Consider the following 20452-nt stretch of genomic DNA (forward strand, 5'->3'; position numbering starts at 1 on the left):
ATATGTTAAAGTCACAGGTAGATAGATTTCTGATCAATAAGGGAACTAAGGGTTATGGGGATCAGGCGGGTAAGTGGAACTAAACCACTTTCAGATCAGCCATGATCTTATTGAATGGTGGGGCAGGCTCGAGGGGCTAGATGGCCTACTCCTGCTCCTATTTCTTATGTTCTTATGAGAGGGGAAAACAGAGTTAGCATTTCGGGTTGTGACCTTTCATCAGGACTTAAAACGTTAACTCTGTTTTTATCCCTCCACAGATGCTGCCAGATCTGCTGAACATTTCCCGTTTTTCTTTCAGATTTCCTGCACCTGCAGTAGTGTTGTATATTAGCCCCTTGGTAGATTGTCACACAGTAGCAGAATCCATTAATGCAGACGAGAATGCTATGAAGGCAAATTGGTTTAACAGGGGATTTTAACTTGCATTTAGGGAGGTGGCACATGCCATATTAAATTTGATCACAAAACAGATTTAGCTAACATCCTAATGGTGATTGAGCATTTACCTAATAGCAATATGATTGAGAAATGCGAAGCAGCTACTGAAATTCTAGATTTGGGTAAGATTGACTTCAGTGAGACACTGTCTACAGTAAATCTGGCACTGCTACCTCACAGTGCCAGAGATCGGATTCGATTCCCAGCTTGGGTCACTGTCTGTGTTCTCCCCGTGTCTGCGTGGGTTTCCTCCGGTTGCTCCAGTTTCCTCTCACAGTCAGAAAGACACGCTAGTTGGGTGTATTGACCGTGCTAAATTCTCCCTCAATGTACCTGAACAGGCGCCGGAGTGTGGCGACTACAGAGTCTCACAGTCACTTCATTGTAGTGTTAATTTAACCTACTTGTGACACTAATAAATAAAATAAATTGAGGTACTCCAATCAGAAAGGTAGCAATTTTTGGGTCCGTGTTCATGACAGTTTTCAGCAACAATATGCCCTGGAATCAGTAAAAGGCACATGCCATATTAGATTTGATAATAACAGACAGATTTAGCTAACACCCATTTACCTAATAGCAATCGTAATATGATTGAAAAATGCAAAACAGCTACTGAAATTCTAGATTTGGGTAAGATTGACTTCAGTGAGACGCTGTCTACAGTAAATCTGGCAAATCTGGCACGGAGTAAAATACCAGAAGACCAGGGAACCAGATTATATCCCTGAGGACAAGAACTCCACTGGCCATGGATGGCAAAAGAAGTAACGGTCAATGTGAAATTAAAACAAAAAACATACAAGAATACATCAATCGTGGCAAATGGAAGAGATACAAAGAACAGCTTAAGATGACAAATCTGAAGAACTACAAAAAGGGAATGTGAAAAGACACTGACAAGGATTTCAAAATCAGCACAAAGAAACTTATAGAATTATATCAAGTCAATTGGTAGTACATAGCTTTGGAACGTTCTCGAAAAGAGAGACATATTGCTGAAGCTTTTCTTCTTGCACTCATCAGGACAAGTGCAAGAATGGCAAATCTCAAATGATCACACCAACTTATGCTACAAAGGAAAAGGGTGCGATTGTTTGGCAATTTGACATCAATTGGCAGAGGTGTTGACATGGATTAAGAAATGGTGAACAAGAGGCTACCCAACTCCTGGGATATTCAAAAAGGCACAAGGATTGTTAGTGCAGCTGTGAACACACTCAGGATTGCACACCAAGTATTGCCCAATTACAGAATTGAGTATGGCCAATACCTATTACAATCAACTGAAGGAACATGCTGTTTGAATTGGGCAAAATATTATGGATGCTGGAATCTGAAACAATGAAAATGCTGGAAAATCTCAGCAGGCCTGACAGCATCTATGGAGAGAGAACAGATACAATGTTTCGAGTCTGATGATGGCTCTGACGAAGGGCCATCCTGACTCGAAATGTTGGCTCAGTTCACTCTCCACAGATGCTGTCAGACCTACGGAGATTTTCCAGTATGTTCTGTTTCTGATGCTGTTTGATTTGATCAGTGGGTTGCTGGGATGCATGGCCTGTCTGTTGTTGGGTGTGATTCATTGGCTGTAAATTGCTTTGAGAAATTCACTGGAATTCTACCAGCTCGCCCGCCATGGAATCGGAGTGGGCGAGGGACTGACAATGGAAATCTCTGACCTCGGGTGGGAATTTCCGCTCGAGCGAGATCGGAAAATCCTGCCCATTGTGTTTGATAAATTTATTAGAGGATATAATTAGTAGGGTAAATAAAGGGGAGCAAATAGATGCAATGTTCCTGGATTTTCAAAAGCATTAGAGAAGGTGCCACACCAAAGGTTAATCAGAAAGAAAAGGGCTTTTGGAGTTGGAGGCAAGATATTGACACATAAAGAGTCTTGGTTAGCAGACAGGAAGCATACATGGGGCAGTTTAAAGATGGTGGGCTGTGGCAAGTGGTCTCCAGTCGCAAGGATCTCTGCAGGGGCCTCAGTTATTTACAATCTATATTAAAGATTTAGATGCAAAGACAGAGAACAATAAATGTAAGTTTGCTAATGTTAGAAAGTTAGGTGGAAATAGAAATATTATTCAAATAGAGAAAGGCTGCAGAAATCTGCAGCACATGGATTTGGAGGTCCTTGTGTATAAATCACAAAAAGCTAACATGAAAGTTCAGCAGGAAATAGGAAAGACAAATTGAATTTTGGCATTTATTCCTAATTTAAAAATTCAATAAAATTGGGAAGTCTTTCTAAAACTGTACAAAGCACGAGTTAGACCACACTTGGAATAGTGTAAACAGTTTTGGTCCCCTTATCTAAGGAAAGATTGGAGACAGAAAGATATGCATTGGAGGCAGTCCAGAGAAAGTTCACCATGTTGATCCCAGTATGGAGGGATTTTCTTATGAGGAGAAGTTGAGTAGGTTGAGCCTGTACTTGTTGGAGTTTAAATGAATGAAAAACGACCTTATTGAGACATATTATCCTCAAAGGGCTTGACAGGGTAGATGCTGGGTGGTTGTTTCTCCATGTGAGAGACCAGAGGGTATAATCTCAGAGTAAATTTGATCCATTTAAGCCAGAGATCAGGAGGAGTTTCTTCTCTGAGGATAGTAAATCTGTGGAATTCTTTCCCACAAGGGGCTGTAGAGACTGGGCCTTTGCATACGTTCAAGGTTTAGACAGATTTTTAATCAGTAAAGGTACCAAAGGTTTTGGGGATAAGGCGGGAAAGTGGAGTTGAAGATTATCATATCAGATCAGTCATGATCTCACTGAATGGCAGTGTAGACTCGCTGTGCCAAATGACCAACTTTGTTCCTATGTCTGAAGGTCTTATGTGAGGAGACACAGGCTGCAAAAAGATATGGACAAAAGTGAGTGGGCAACAAGATGGTACAGTGGAGCCCCATTGTAACATGACGGTCGGGGTGCACAAAATGTAATCGCGAATGTTTTCGGGGTCGTGCTAAATCGGGGTCGCGCTAAATCACTAAACTGGAAATAGCAAAAAATAGGATCCATCGCGTGATCGCGTCATATCCGAAATCGCGTTACGACAGGGCTCCACTGTACTTGGAGTATACTGTGAGGAAGTTTGAGGTTATTCACTTTGGTCGTAAGAATAGCAAAGCAATTTGTTTTAAAAGGCATGGAACTGGTTAATGTTGATGTTCATAGAGACCTGTGCATGAGTAGAGGAATAAAGAAGCCTTTCTACAATTGTAGAAGGGGTGAGTCCACACCTGTAATCTTGTGTGCAGTTTTGGACTTTGTATTTAAGGAAGGATATACTCGCATTGAATGCGGTGCAGCAGAGGTTCACTAGATGTAATGAGAGAGTTGTCATATGAAAAGACGATGAGAGGCTGAGTAAATTTCCTCTAAATGTGATAGAGATCAGGAACTCAGCATGTGATATAATCAAGGAAGCAAAACATCAACTGATGGCAGTGCTAAGTCTTCTCATTTGAACAGACCTTCCTGTTCATGTTAACCCTCACAAATTTTTAGAATTTTTTTAAACAATTAACTTCTGCTTGTTTTTGTGGGCTCATTTGGAAACATAAATGCACAACAATTGTATTTTGTCGACATTGTGATCGTCTTGCAAATGAACAAGGAGCAGGAGCAGGCCATTCAGCCCCTCGAGCCTGCTCTGCCATTCAACAAGGCCATGGCTGATCTGATAGTGACCTCAAATCTACATCCTGTCTATCCACGAAAACCTATCACCCCCATGCTTCCCAAGAATCTATCCATTTCTACCTTAAAAATATTCAGAGTCTGCTCCCACCGCCTTTTCAGGAAGAGATCCAAAGATTTATGACCCTCTTGAATGAAAACATTTTGCCCGATTTCCGTTTTAAATGGTGACCCATTACTTTTAAACAGTGATCCCTAATTCTAGATTTTCCCATCAGAGAAAACATCCTCTGCACGTTCACCCTGTCAAGGCCCCCCAGTCTTCTTTGTAACTCTACACCTGTATTAAAGTATTTGGTTTGAAGCTACCATAAGATTTATTAATTCAGGTGTTCATGAACCAGCACAGCCAAAATAATTTTAGTTGTGTTAGTTTTCACTGTTAATAGAACGCTTGAAATATCTTGATGGTTGAAACATTTTAATAACCTGGAATTACAATGAATTGCAAAAGGTTCCTCATTATTTGTCCATGTTAGATTTGCGATCAGAAGAGATTGTTGTTTCCTAATTACCATCTTATCCTCCCTGTGTAGAAAGTAATTACAGTGCTCAGCTGAGGAAAGTAACTACCCTGCAAATAAATGAGATCAGAGATCAAGTCCTTTCATTTTGCAGGTCAAAATAACAATCACCACAGCAACCAACAGCACAGAAGAATTGCATTACTTAAGGGAGAATATGCACTCCCTTAACACACACTCATGTGCTGTATCAGAAATAAAAGCGTCATACCTATCCCTTGACCAAATTGCCTGCATGATGAAATGAAAGCAGAAGACGTTTCCTATGTTACTGAAGGGAGCAATATCTCTTCAGTCAACATATGCGGGCTGAATAGTATTTGAGTGTGTACATCTGAACTGTCTGCGTCATAAGAGGATTCACCTGAACAGCACTGAGGCTATTTATGCTGTAGCTGTGCTGAGTCTCCTATATTCAGAATGTAAGAAATATTTAATGATTTTTAATAATCATTCGGGGGTGGCACAGTGGTTAGCACTGCTGCCTCACAGCACCAGGGAACCGGGTTTGATTCCCGACTTGGGCCACTGTCTGTATGGAGTTTGCACATTGTCCTGAATTTAAAAATTGGCAAGTCATGTTGCAGCTTTATAGAACCTTAGTTAGGCCGCACTTGGAATATCGTGTTCAATTCTGGTCGCCACACGACCAGAAGGATGTGGAGGCTTTGGAGAGGGTACAGAAAAGATTTACCAGGATGTTGCCTGGTATGGAGGGCAGGTTGGAGAAACTTGGTTTGTTCTCACTGGACCGACGGAAGTTGAGGGGAGACAAGATTATGAGAGGCATGGACAGAGTGGATAGTCAGGAGCTTTTTCCCAGGGTGGAAGAGTCAATTACTAGGGGGCATAGGTTTAAGGTGGGAAGGGCAATGTTTAAAGGAGCTGTACGAGGCAGATTTTTTACACAGAGAGTGGTGGGTGCCTGGGACTCGTTGACGGGGGAGGTAGTGGAAGCGGATACGGTAGTGACTTTTAAGGGGCGTCTTGGCAAGTACATGAATGGGATGGGAATAGAGGGATATGGTCCCCGGAAGGGTAGGGAGTTTTAGTTAAGTCGGGCAGCATGGTCGGTGCAGGTTTAGAGGGCCGAAGGGCCTGTTCCTATGCTGTAATTTTCTTTGTTCTTTGTTCTATTCTCCCCATGTCTGCATGGGTTTCCTCCGGGTGCTCCGCTTTCCTCCCACAGTCCAAAGATGTGTGGGTTGGGTTGATTGGCCATGCTAAATTGCCACTTAGTGGCTGGGATGCGTAGGTTAGACGGATTAGCGGGGTAAATATATGGAGTTACGGGGATAGGGCCTGGGTGGGATTATTGTCGGTGCAGACTCAATGGGCCGAATGGCCTCCTTCTGCACTGTGGGGATTCTATGATTCTCCTATGATATTTAATTGAAAAAATACATTTTCAGAATGTTTATTTAAAATGGAGAAACAGTTGCATGTGCTGTGCGACACTTGCTGTGCTAGGGATGTTTTCTGCATTATTTGTCATGAGTTATTTTAAAATTTGCGGTTGATTTGATCACAATATCTCCTTGATATCAAACCCAGCCGCCTTCCTGTAAAGAAATAACATTAAGTGAATGCAACCAAACTAAAAAAGGATTGGCATTTTGAAATAAAATTCTTAAATCACATTTATGTGAAGTTTATATCAGGTAACATTAAAGTTAAGCACCAGGGTGTTAAAACTTAATTCAATAGGTCATTTGCTGAATGTAATCATTTGGCAGAATTATACTTTGGAACTAATATTTCTGCCATTTTTATATCTCCTACTCTATTGGTTTGCCGGCTCCACACAGCAATGCTTCATTCTGAAGGAGGAATACAGTAATGATGTGATCATTAGAAGTCACTATTTGCCACTGTCAGGCTCTTATTATAAAGCATGATCGCAGAGGTTGCTAATAAATTCACAACGCATCTCCCAGACTTGGCAGTAGTATGTGGGAGAGAAGTATATGTCATCTGGAGTTTCCAAGGGAGATCCCGATTGGGAGATGAATTGAACTCCCAGAATTAATTAAAAATTGCCATTTTTCTCTTTTTTTTTTGCCTATCTTTAAGAGACTGGTTGGGAGATTGGAAGAATCTTGCAGTATTGCAGGGTCAATACGTAATAAAGCATCTTTACTTGATGCCTAATGTAATGCGCATCTTCTGTTTGTGGTAGAATAAAGAAATTTTGATTTCACGTGTACAATATATCAAATGCATGATCAGTGAAGCCACACCAAAGGAACAAAATATTAAATACTAATTAACATCCGAAGCAGTGTCCCCTGTATGTGATCAAGCTGAACAGGAACAAAGTTCAGAGATGAGGGGTGTAATTGTTTGCTGTTGCTGGTGGAAAGCTTGGAGGTGCAGAGAGCAATTGTGGGGGGGTGGGGTGGCATTCCTGATCCCCACTGTCTTTCTGCATCCACCAAGATTAAAATCTGGGTGGGAGGTCCGTGGTTGACCTCCCCATCCAAACTGCCAAATGAGGCCCTTGAGCAACTAATTAATGACCACTTCTTCTGCTGCCTCTGTTATTAACCTAGCTGCAAGCAGGCCTGTCGTCATACAGCGTACATAGAGCCATAGAATCGCTATAGTGCACAAGGAGTCATGACAGATGAAATTGTGCCAGCTGCTTGTCACCTCCTGAGATGGTGGGGGTACGCCTTGATCAACAGCACTATGTGCCTGTAGGAGCACTGGACAGCAGGAAGGTGACCCTGCTGAGGGTGACCCATCTACCCTGTCTTCTGACCCCATTACCCACCTCTCCCTATGACCCCCAACCTATGACCGCCCCAGTAACCCCACCTCAACATTACTTGAGAAACCCTGGGTCCCCGCAATCTAAGGGGATGTCTTTGCGGCAGTGGCCAAGGCCTCCTCAGGGGTGGTGCTGAATGCGAGAGCTGCTGGCCTGCCCTCGCCAGACAGGACCCTTGCCCCAGGGTCCTGATTCCAGGTATAGGCCTGCCGGTGGCTTCGCCACTGCCTGATTGACCTGTGGTTCAGTGGACCTTCCCGAAAAGAGGCAGCGTGAGTCTCTTGCTGCATTTGCAGCCAGCAGGCAAGACCTCCAATGCCGCAAGGTTTCACACGAACTGTGTGTAAGCATATTTTATTTTTGTTTTACTCTTAATTTGTATACCTGCTTATCAGCAAAGTGATAGTCTTTGTATGTACACTCCACACTGGTACGTTCATACATGTGTCTATCCTTTTGCCTTCTATTCACCATGGTGCATCTGATGGCATCTCCCTTTATTAAAGTTGCCTTGTAATTGAAACTAGTATGTGTGTTGTTCATGCATCACTCTAGCAGCTTGCGCATATCTGGGTACACACTGTAAGGCTGGATGTTTGTTCATTGGTCTCACTTTTGTTTTTCTTCTTTCAGCCGCGCTGCAAGTTGATATCATGCCATCCCAAGGAGAGGTCAGTGTGGGAGAGTCCAAATTTTTTCTATGCACAGGTAAGTTATGACATGTCAATTGCCTACTGTAAGCTGAACAAAACAAATGCTATAAGGATACAGCACACAGGAACAAAAAAATGATTATGATTGCACCAATATTTTTAAATAGCAAAAGTAAGTATTAGCTGATTAAAATACTCAGCAGTGTTCACCTAGGTAATGAGGCGCCCAGTTGGTAAGGACCACAAACTTTACAACAGTACAAGTGAGATCTGCCCTGCTTCAGTGAGTGATTCACCTGCTCATTATTTGATGCAGCTTGTTGATTATGTATGTATTGCTGGAGTTTTTTTACAAACCCTGGGCTTTTTGGCTCGCTGCAGGAAAGACGTCCTCTCTGCACTAAATGTAACTGCATGCTCAGATTAGTATATTTTGCACAGTCGAAGTGTTTCCTCTGTGGATCTTAACTGAATGCCAAGCGCTGTCTTCCATAACAAGACATGGTTTATCAGCACTTGTTCATCACAGTGTACTTGTTGTAGATTGATGGACAGCACTAGTATCGTAAATAACCAGCTCAGTATACTTCCCGTGTTGAGATATTGATTATGGTGTTGTGCCTTCCTCCTGGCTCAACACACTGACAAATACTTATTTTATAACCACAAGATCGCAAGATAGATTAAAGTGAAAAAGGTCATTCAACTCATTTGATCTTATCCTTCCAGAATGCTAACATTACCCTCTTGCAGCTGTGTCTAAATGTTTCTTAAATGAATTTATCGCCCTGGTCCCAGCCACTCTTCCTGACAATACTGTGCTGCATTTGACCTCTCTTTCCAGCCAGCGCAGTGGCACAGTGGTTAGCACTGCTGCCTCACAGCGCCAGGGACCCGAGTTCAATTCCCGGCTTGGGTCACTGTCTGCGGAGTCTGCACATTCTCCCTGTGTCGGCGTGGGTTTCCTCAGGGTGCTCTGGTTTCCTCCCACAGTCCGAATGATGTGCTGGTCAGCTGCATTGACAATGCTAAATTCTCCCCCAGTGTACCCGAACAGGTGCCAGAGTGTGGTGATTAGGGGATTTTCACAGTAACTTCATTGCAGTATTAATGTAAGCTTACTGGTGACACTAATAACATTTAAAAAAATATTCTCCCAAATTCCACCTCCAAGCCCCAGTTAACCATTAGCTGCACTGAATCAATGACAATTATACTGTTCAATTGAAAATAATCATCTTGCATTCAACAATTTCATCAAGCTTTTATTTCAGAAAATAGTTTTTATGGCCCTCGTCTTTTGTACTCTGCAATCCCATCCCCTCTTAACTCACTTGGTTTGGGCTGGTTCTTTTCAATCATTTATTGCGGCCCTTGGTGCTTTCAGTTCCCTTATCTTGGCCTCTGGCCACTTCCCCTGTGGTTCTCAGCTTTTTCAACTCAATTTTTGCAATCCGTATCAACTTAACCATACTCCCCTGGCCATTTGATTCCCAGGTTCATTTTCTCTGTGCCGCAGTTTTTTTGATTGAATTCATAGATTTTCTCACATTGCCTCTAACAGCAGTAGAACAAATCGCTTTCTTACTTGCAAGAAATTGATACCACCAAAAAAGAAAGGCAAAGGATAAAGTCAAAGGACAAAATGAGAGAAATTCCACAAGATCATCCATAACAACATGTGCAGTCATGGAGATTTCAACAATATTTACAACAAACTAAATGACACTGGAGCAAAGAAAGCAATAGCAGATGAAGTTAAAGTTTATGCAAGGAGGCTTACATCAACACTACAGTGAAGTTACTGTGAAAATCCCCTCATCTCCACTGTTCAGGTACACTGAGGGAGGATTTAACATGGCCAATGCACCTAACCAGCACATCTTTTGGACTATTGGAGGAAACCGGAGCACCCGGAGGAAATGCACGCAGACACGGAGAGAACGTGCAGACACTGCACAGACAGTGACTCAAACCGGGATTCGAACCCGGATCCCTGACGCTGTGAATCAGCAGTGTTAACCATTGTGCCACCGTGCCACGAAAACACAGATTATACATTTAGACCAAGCATGACAATATAAGTAGGATTAAGCGCCCAAAAGCTGGTAAAACAAGTAACAGCCCACCACTAATAGATAAAAATAAGTTAGGGCAGAGTACAGATATCTCTTTAAATGACAAAGTAATATGCAAATTAAAAACAGAACCATCTATCATTCAACCAACAAAGAAACCGTAAACTTTATTATGTCCTGCAAGGACCCTATTAGATCAACTCATTTTCCCCTTGAATACCATTATAAATGACATAAAACCTTTGAGTGCATTGTGGATGTTGACACCATTCTTGGGTTCATATGATGTTGACAAATATCTTGAATTTCATTATTGCAGTGCCTGCCTTTTTGATCCCAAGATTATGTTAGAAGTTTATATCACAGTCCAATCCTGTTGTTTAATGTGGATCCCTTGAAGGATAGACCTTCCTTCATGGGCTGCAATCTTTTCAGAATATCAATAGAGAAACTGGGAATTCGTAGTGGTGCTTAAATATTATTGCTTGCAAATCTGATTTTGTTCAGTTGAACTGAACCAAATGTTCAAACCCCAGACTGATCAGATCCTAAAAACCTGGAGTGAGACCCGGGTAGGAGCAGACTGTTTTTTGAAGACCATTCCATTCCTGAAAGGATTTATCTTCCACACAGGCAAACGTAGGAAGATGGCATTTAACACCTCGTCAGAAAGTGCATGTGACATCTAGCTCATAAGCTATTCCACACGTGTCGAGCATCCATAAGGGAATGCAAACCTTGAGCACAAACCAAATACCTCAGTTGGGACTGCAGGTATTTTTATAATGTGGAGATGCCGGCGTTGGACTGGGGTAACCACAGTAAGAATTTTAACAACACCAGGTTAAAGTCCAACAGGTTTATTTGTTAGCAAATGCCATTAGCTTTCGGAGCACTGCTCCTTCGTCAGATGGAGTGGAAATCTGCTCTGAAACAGGGCATACAGAGATGTCTCTGTATGCCCTGTTTGAGAGCAGATTTCCATACAGAGACATCTCTGTATGCCCTGTTTGAGAGCAGATTTCCACTCCATCTGACGAAGGAGCAGCGCTCCGAAAGCTAATGGCATTTGCGACCAAATAAACCTGTTGGACTTTAACCTGGTGTTGTTAAAACTCTTACAGTATTTTTATAGTCATGCAAGGTCATAATTCATGAATTATGGATCGTTTGTGCTCTTCAAGGAATGCCCAATGTTTACTAGTGAGGTTCCCTCTTCAAACTTGATTAATGAGAAACCTAGAGACATTAGAATAAAAGCAAAGTACTGCACATGCTGGAAGTCAAAATAAGAACAGAGAATGCTGGAAAAACTCAGCAGGTCTGGCAGCATTTGCGGAGAGTGAAATGGAGTTCACATTTCAATTCCAATATGGACCCTTCTTGGGAAAAGAAAACATCATCTTTTCACCTCTTCTGCCTCCAGCTGTTGCAGTTCAGTTTTCTTTTGTGTCAGCAGACTTGGTGAATCGAAGGGCCTGTTCCTGTGCTGCACTGTTCTTCGTCCTCTTTGCTTTTGAATGCTGTACTAGACAAGATCACAGGACTGTGCAGAATCATGAAATTTCACAATGGTGACTTGTTTTATTGATGTTCCAATATATTTTCTACATTAAACCAGATGAACTGATGCAGATCAAAAACACAAGCACATTTTCTGCTTGATATTCCTGATTCATACTGGGAACACACATCAAGTATACCTCCAGCCTGTGATTTTTCAGGTGCTAAGATTAATGGGCAGAAAATAGTGGTCTTGGGATGTATCCTTTCTAACTATGCCTTCCTAGCATGTGTTATTATTTTGTTTCATTATTTTATGGGATGGTTAGGCTAGAATTTATTGCCCATTCCTAAATACCTTTTGAGAAGGTGTTGGTGAGCTGTCTCTTTGAACAGCTGCAATCCATGTGGCGTAGGAAAGGAATTCCAGGATTTCAGACCAGTGACAAAGAACAAAGAACAATACAGCACAGGAACAGGCCCTTCGGCCCTCCAAGCCCGCGCCGCTCCCCGGTCCAGGATTGAATCCTGAATCCAGGATCCCCGCCCAATTTTCCAGCCTATCTACATACCAATATCCTATCCACCGAGCTGTCCCTCACAGCTACAATGCTTTGTTCATTACAACCTATTAACTCACCCCCACCCCCCTATTCCAGACCATGTGATCCCCAGGGAGAGGCGAAAACCCAGAGTGAAAAACCCCAGGGCCAATATGGGGAAAAAAAAAATCTGGGAAATTCCTCTCCGACCCCCTGAGGCGATCGAAACGAGTCCAGGAGATCACAATGGCCCTGATCGGAAAATGCTTCCCAACCCTAGTCATTTCCACTTCCATGAACACCATATGAATTCCCTGCCCCCGAGACAGGTTCCCAACTATCCGCAGTCTCGCTCTGTACTGGCACCAGCAAGATGATCATAGAATGAAGCCTTGAAACGAGAAACAAGGAACAATTAGCCCGCGCCGCTCCCTGGTCCAAACTAGACCACTCTTTTGTATCCCTCCATTCCCACTCCGGTCATATAGCTGTCTAGATAAGTCTTAAACGTTCCCAGTGTGTCCGCCTCCACCACCTTGCCCGGCAACACATTCCAGGCCCCCACGACCCTCTGTGTGAAATATGTCCTTCTGATATCTGTGTTAAACCTCCCCCCCTTCAAAGAACAAAGAACAAAGAACAGTACAGCACAGGAAACAGGCCTTCGGCCCTCCAAGCCTGTGCCGCTCCTTGGTCCAACTAGACCAATCGTTTGTATCCCTCCATTCCCAGGCTGCTCATGTGACTATCCAGGTAAGTCTTAAACGATGTCAGCGTGCCTGCCTCCACCACCCTACTTGGCAGCGCATTCCAGGCCCCCACCACCCTCTGTGTAAAAAACGTCCCTCTGATGTCTGAGTTATACTTCGCCCCTCTCAGCTTGAGCCCGTGACCCCTCGTGATCGTCACCTCCGACCTGGGAAAAAGCTTCCCACTGTTCACCCTATCTATACCCTTCATAATCTTGTATACCTCTATTAGATCTCCCCTCATTCTCCGTCTTTCCAAGGAGAACAACCCCAGTCTACCCAATCTCTCCTCATAGCTAAGACCCTCCATACCAGGCAACATCCTGGTAAACCTTCTCTGCACTCTCTCCAATGCCTCCACGTCCTTCTGGTAGTGCGGCGACCAGAACTGGATGCAGTACTCCAAATGTGGCCTAACCAGCGTTCTATACAGCTGCATCATCAGACTCCAGCTTTTATACTCTATACCCCGTCCTATAAAGGCAAGCATACCATATGCCTTCTTCACCACCTTCTCCACCTGTGTTGCCACCTTCAAGGATTTGTGGACTTGCACACCTAGGTCCCTCTGTGTTTCTATACTCCTGATGACTCTGCCATTTATTGCATAACTCCTCCCTACATTATTTCTTCCAAAATGCATCACTTCGCATTTATCCGGATTAAATTCCATCTGCCACCTCTCCGCCCAATTTTCCAGCCTATCTATATCCTGCTGTATTGCCCGACAATGCTCTTCGCTATCCGCAATTCCAGCCATCTTTGTGTCATCCGCAAACTTGCTGATTACACCAGTTACACCTTCTTCCAAATCATTTATATATATCACAAATAGCAGAGGTCCCAGTACAGAGCCCTGCGGAACACCACTGGTCACAGACCTCCAGCCGGAAAAAGACCCTTCGACCACTACCCTCTGTCTCCTATGGCCAAGCCAGTTCTCCACCCATCGAGCCACTTCTCCTTGTATCCCATGAGCCTTAACCTTCTTAACCAACCTGCCATGTGGGACTTTGTCAAATGCCTTACTGAAATCCATATAGACGACATCCACGGCCCTTCCTTCATCAACCGTTTTTGTCACTTCCTCAAAAAACTCCACCAAATTTGTAAGGCACGACCTCCCTCTTACAAAACCATGCTGTCTGTCACTAATGAGATTGTTCCGTTCTAAATGCACATACATCCTGTCTCTAAGAATCCTCTCCAAATCAGTGACAGTGAAGGAACAGTGATACAGTTCCAAGTCCAGATGCTGTGTAGCTCTTGAGGGGAATTTGCAGATGGTGGTGCTCCCATGTGCCTGCCGTTCTTGTTCATTTCTAGGTGGTAAAGGTCACGGGTCTGGAAGGCGCCGTCAGAGGAGTCTTTGCTGAGTTGCTGCAGTGCATCTTGTATATGGAACCGTGGTGTATGCTGCTGCCACTGTGCATTGGTGGTTGAGGGAATTCATGTTTAAGGTGTTGGTTGGAGTGTGAATTAAGTGGGCTGCTTTGTCCTGGATGGTGTAGAGCTGTTTGAGTGCAGCCAGACAAGTGGAGAGTATTCCAGCACATTACTGACTTGTGCCTTGCAGATGGACAGGATTGGGGAGTCAGAAGGCGAATTACTCATCTCAGAATTCCCTTAGTCTCTGACCCGCTCTTGTAGCCACAGTATTTAAATGGTTGGTCCAGTTCAGCTTCTGGTCAGTGGTTACCTCCAGGATGTTAAAAGATGTGCTAAAGTGGAACATTTCCTTGAAATGCTCTTTTAGTTTTTTTTATCCAATCATGGGATATGGGTGTCGCTGGCTGGTCAGCATTTATTGCCCATCCCCAGTTGCCCTTGAGGAGGTGGAGGTGAGTTGCCTTCTTGAAACGCTGCAGTCCACGTGCTGTGGGATGACCCACAATGCCGTTAGAGCATTGTCCAAGTAAAGCAAATAAATTAAGAAATGAACAAATGAACAGCCACTTTATGGGGACACTGTAATAAAAATACAAAGCTTCAAATGAAACATAGAATAATGCTCCTCGGGCTAATGATGCACTATCCCTTTATATCTATGTTACATATAATTAGATCTACTGAATAACATGCAGATTGGCCAAGTGAGATTTTTACTTGCATTTCAGTCCCAGATCAATAATAAACTGAGAGATTTTAAAAAATACATAGTTTAAGATTTGGTGCATAAACATGTTGTGAATTATGTTTTTTCAATATGGGATGAATTAAATTAGATGCAATAGAACTATGGTTTGAAAAAATTTCAACTGTAAACTTGTTTATGATTAAACAAAGTCTGTTAAATGTTCAGAAGATTAATTCATATGGAAGTGCAGTAATTTTGCACATCAAAAGAAGTGCTTAACGCACAAAAATTGCCCATTCATTTAGACGTTTTTAGATGGTGTTTTAGATAGTCGTTGATTAAACAAATACAAAATTGGACATCACTTTCTCCAAATACCCCTCAGTTTACTCAGCCTATATTGTGTAAATTTTAGATTACTGTATTCATCAGCACAATGTTCTTTTCAAATACCCTGACACTAAATCACAAAATTAAAAGACAAGTTGTGTTTTGGTCTCTGAGGATACTTGTGCCCAAAATGGCGCCCAACTTCCTATCTAACTGAGCACGCTGAACAGCAGTGCCGAGTTCAATTGATTCAAATAAATAATACTGTATTACCGAGAAATGCAGAGTTCTCGAGTTTTGACTCTGGTCTGTAACCGAGTGAGATGGAGGCACGACAGTTGATTCTGTGGCCTGTGAACCAGGGTGAGGAAAAAAAGAATCAGTCATAATCATCATCTGACATTCGCCTATGGAAGTGTACCAGGACAGGTTAGAGCTTTAGTTTGCCACCCCACAATCTTGTATCAACCACTACCACCATCACCCACACCCAAATTCAAACAATTTGCTGGTAATCATTACACAAGTTCATGCATAAAGGGGACTTGGGGACTGACAGCTCCTGTGGATTTGTGCTGAGTCCTCATTTCTGGGAGAAGACAGAAGAAATTTGGTGAATATTCAATTGGCTAGTTGCTTTTGTTGTGAGCAAAAGATGTATCCATGGAATATCTACAGTGCAGAAGGAGGCCATTCAGCCCATCGAGTCTGCACCAACTCTTCGAAAGAGCCTTTTACCCAGACTCACCTCAGCCCTATCCCTGTAACCCCGCACATTTGCCATGGTTAATACAACCAACATGCGCATCTTTTAGACTTGTGTAAGACAGAAATATGCACAAACCAACATATGCTAGGGCAGCTTCCAAACCTTTTCCTCAATGTAACCCTATTTTAGTGCTTTGAATTTGACGTGAGCCCAGAATGAGAGCAGCAGAGAGGGTTTGCTGAGAGTTCATAGAATCCCTACAGTGCAGAAGGAGGCCATTCGGCCCATCGAGCCTGCACCAACAACAATCCCACCCAGGCCCTATCCCGCAACACCATATATTTACCCTGCTCAACCCTCACACTAATGGACAATTTATCATGACCAATCCACCTAACCCACACATCTTTGGATTGTGGGAGGAAACCAGAGCACCCAGAGGAAACCCATGCAGACTCTCATAGTTGAGAGAGCGGGGCACGGTGGGGAATCGCAGTACCATTTTGAAGGCTCTGAACCTTGTCCAAATTGATCACCAGCGACCGAGAAATGATTTGTTTGCCCACTCTCCCTCGACACCTCCCTCACAAGGGCAGAATACTGAATACAACTGGACCAAAATGGAGGTTAACTCCAGGAGATCATGTGATAACTAGCCAGACTCTTGCCTCAGACCAAACAGGGCAGTTGTGGTTTTAATGGCCCATTGCAAGGGTTCTTTTCGGCTGCTCCCAGTTACTGTTACAGTCTTGGCCCTTGCAACCCACGGTTTGGGTTCCCATGCACTAAGACATTCAACCACAGGATCACGAATAGGCCTTTGAGCCCCTCTAGTCTGTTTCACTATTCAGTTTGATCATAGTTGATCTGTATCCTAATGTCCAACTTTGTTCCAGATCCCTCAATAACTATACCTAACAAAAATCCATCAATCTTGGTCTTAAAAGTTTCAGTGGGTCCATGGCCTTTAAGGGAAAATAATTCCAGATTTCCACGAGTGAGCAATCCCAGCTCCCATGTTAGATAGGGATTTTTCTGGTTGACGGGGCAGGCAGGGACCAAAGGTGTGCACATAGGATCTTAAGGGCCCATTGACCCCATGAAAATTGAGTGTCTTGTTACAGGATCACCAATGGTGAGTAACTCACATTACAGGGACACCACCACCACAATCCTAGAGTAATTGGGATTGCATCCGGTGGGGGCCACGCTTTTTGATAATAAAGTCTATTTTATTGAATACTGGACATAAAGCATTTTACAAGGCAATTAAAATCTTTCTGGAAACTTGTGAAATGGGTTTTCCATTTTACACATCACCTCCAGTCCCTACCTTTTTTATTTGCTTATAGGTTATTTAACTAAAAATAGAAAACATGAGGAATTTTAAACCAGGTTCCATGCAGTGCTTCTATATCTGAGGCTGAAAGAATGGCTTTCCAGAAGCTGAACATCACAAATTGCTGTGGGAAATTGGTTAATGGAGATAATTCAATGATAAAATTTTTGGCAAGTCCTGGGGGAGCTTTGGGAATTGCAGTTACTCTGACGTAAAAGTTCTGAATTCCAGCTGTCCTTCATTCCATCACAGCTCTGCTGGAAAACAGATCTTATTTTCAAAAACGTCCCCCCCCGCCCCCCGATCTTATTTTCAAAAACGTGTCCCCCCCCCCAACATCCCCCCACTCTCCCCCAGTGACAAAGGTTCCAATCCTGGAAGGGGTATACACTTGGTGTTTATTCTTGTTCCAGTTATTCCAGTTCCTCCAACTCTATTCCCTTTATGATTGGCCACTAGGGAAAAAAGAGTATAGCTATTTAGGATATAAAACTCATAAAAGTAACAGAAGTCCCCAGAAACAATGGGAATTAGTGGAGAAATAAACACAGGAATAGGGATGGTGACAGGCAGAAAGAGTAATAGGGCAAGCACATAAGCAGAAAGCGAAGTTCTAGAATAAGAATGGAACGTGCTCTGATCAGAGTGGAGCTCTTCCAAGGTACTTCTAAATCACTTCACAGTGCAGTGCACGCTCGACTCCCCCAACATGGGCATATGAGTTGCAGCAATGGCAACATTTTTTTGACTCCCGATGTGTTCGATCAAGGAACATGAAATACTTCACAAACAATAACCTCAGCCTGACGTGCCTACAGAGCAGCCCTGAGTGCTTCCAGGCAGATTGAGCAGATAAATGAAGCTTTGAAAAACAACTGGAAGGCTTTGATAAGAAACAAAGCAATGCAGATCACCTGTGTGAAACATCAAGCAAAGCTGAGTGTACGTGAAGTTTGTTTTTTTAAAAATCAGCATTCCTCTACTCGATGGGTCCCACCGGATCCCCAAATACATGCAATCTGCAGCTCATTCTTGTTATAAATACATGTGCACCTCATTATAACGTGGTATTTGTATACCTTGAAAAATAATGGTTTGTGCCTTTTTAGGTTGTTTACTCTGCACCTTGCTGGACAAATATTAATCTCTGCATTTTTTTGTGTGTTTTTTCCCCTGCCCGTTTCTCAATAGGGGCGGCGCAGTGCCACAGTGGTTAGCACCGCTGCCACAAAGCACCAGGGACCAGGGTTCAATTCTGGCCTTGGATAACTGTCAATGTGGAGTTTGCACGTTCTCCCCGTTTCTACGTGGGATTTCTCCGGGTGCTCCAGTTTTCTCCCACAGTCCAAAAGACGTGCCAGTTAGGTTGATTGGCTAAATCGTCCCTTGGTGTTAGGGAGATTAGCAGGGTAAATATATAGGGTCACAGGGATAGGGCCTGAGTGGGATTGTTGTCAGTGCAGGCCTGATGGGCCAAATGGCCTCCATCTACACTGTTGGGATTCTATGATTCTTGAAACTGTCCTTAAGTATTCCGAACAGAGGACTAAGTAATAATGTGTCAGTGGCTTTTACTTTGTTTCATGATCTCTTTTCATTCAATAGAATAAATCCAACGTAACTAATACATCAAGTAAACTACTTCCCTTTGGATTATTACTTGATTTGTAACACATTAAACATCACTCTTGCTGAAATAGGGTTTAGTTCACTTGAGATCCATAATCTGCCCAGGGCATTTGCTCATGTGGCTATGCTGTGCTCTTTTTGAGATCTCACACGGCTTCACATAGAATTAAACAGGTGCTTTTTGAGCATTTTGTACCTAGACTTCACTGCATGAGAAAACAAGAACCACAGGAGATGAGAAATCTGAGGTTGCCAGAAAGACTTTTGCTGCTATTTAATTAAGAATTTCCTGAAAAAAAACTAATGAACCTTCCAACAAAGAAGCCCAACTTTCCTTGGTAGCAATGAGATGCAAATAGCAAGCTGAGGAACTTCATGACCTTCTCTGTCGGGCTATTTTTGAGTGATTGAGCATTGTGTCGGCAGTCTCCTGGTAGTGAGCAAAATTTTTATTCATGAATTACTTCGCTGATTTTCCTGTATATCCCCTTACATTCATCTGTGTTTCTCAATCAGGGCAGATGGCCTAACTAGCAGATAGGCATCTTCATCAACCTCCTGGGGGAAGGCTTCACCTGAGCAGTTTCCTCTCCAGGAAGGAAGCTAAAATTGAAAACTGTTTCCTTTGGCTAATGGTTCAGTACCTTTTCGGGAGATTTCCAGAAGGACTTTGCTTCTGTTTTTTTTTAAAATGTGCTGACTTATTTGTAATATGCTGAGTTTGCATTCATGTGCATATCTTGACGTTTGACTAACAGCACTGCCATACAATTACTTCAGCTTTGATTAATATGGTCTTTGCTAGGTTTCCATGGTGATTTTTGCCATTTATTTGTTTTGCCATGGGGAGAGTTTGTGGTAGTTTATTAAACTGACAATGCTTTTCCCACCAGAATTTTACATTTATATTGCATTTTAATTTATTCCATTTAAAACTAATTATGTATCTATCAAAAATATACCTTTGCACTTTAAATCATTCATGAACGAGGTGAGTTGTACTAGGCTCACCGTTAAGTCCCAGATCTTTGCACTGTTGCTATATAAAACACTCAAAGAAGGGAGCCGAAGGTATGGCATTTCTTTTGGCTATATTCTCTTGGTGCCCGTGTAGATGTAGAATTGTGACAACAAAATTGCTTTACAAAAAAATGATTCCAACAACTGCTATACGGAGGTGATTTTGTCTCAACCGTATTGTGTAACTAATCCATCAAATCTACAATACTTTAATATAGTGCAAATATAGATTTAGCCCATTTTAAGAGAAAAGATGACTGCCAGTTTAAATCAGCAAACAGTTCCTATTTTCACTAATATTGAATGGCCCATGGTTGAGCGCAGAGAACATTTATCAATGTAGATTAATAAACAACACATGGCTGGTCAG

At 42.7% G+C, this 20452-nt stretch overlaps 1 protein-coding gene across 10 annotated transcripts in view; it reads left to right on the forward strand.

Moving 5' to 3' along the window:
* LOC144479872 (neural cell adhesion molecule 1-like) overlaps positions 1-20452 on the forward strand; it is a 525390-nt gene that overhangs the window by 302204 nt on the left and 202734 nt on the right. For all 10 annotated transcript variants that reach the window (XM_078198898.1, XM_078198900.1, XM_078198895.1 and 7 more), the window contains exon 2: positions 8087-8161. In XM_078198898.1, the coding sequence (XP_078055024.1) occupies positions 8087-8161 (75 nt within the window). The remainder of the gene's footprint in view (positions 1-8086; positions 8162-20452) is intronic.

This window comes from Mustelus asterias, chromosome 27 (genome assembly GCF_964213995.1).
Source record: "Mustelus asterias chromosome 27, sMusAst1.hap1.1, whole genome shotgun sequence".
Classification (NCBI taxonomy): domain Eukaryota; kingdom Metazoa; phylum Chordata; class Chondrichthyes; order Carcharhiniformes; family Triakidae; genus Mustelus; species Mustelus asterias.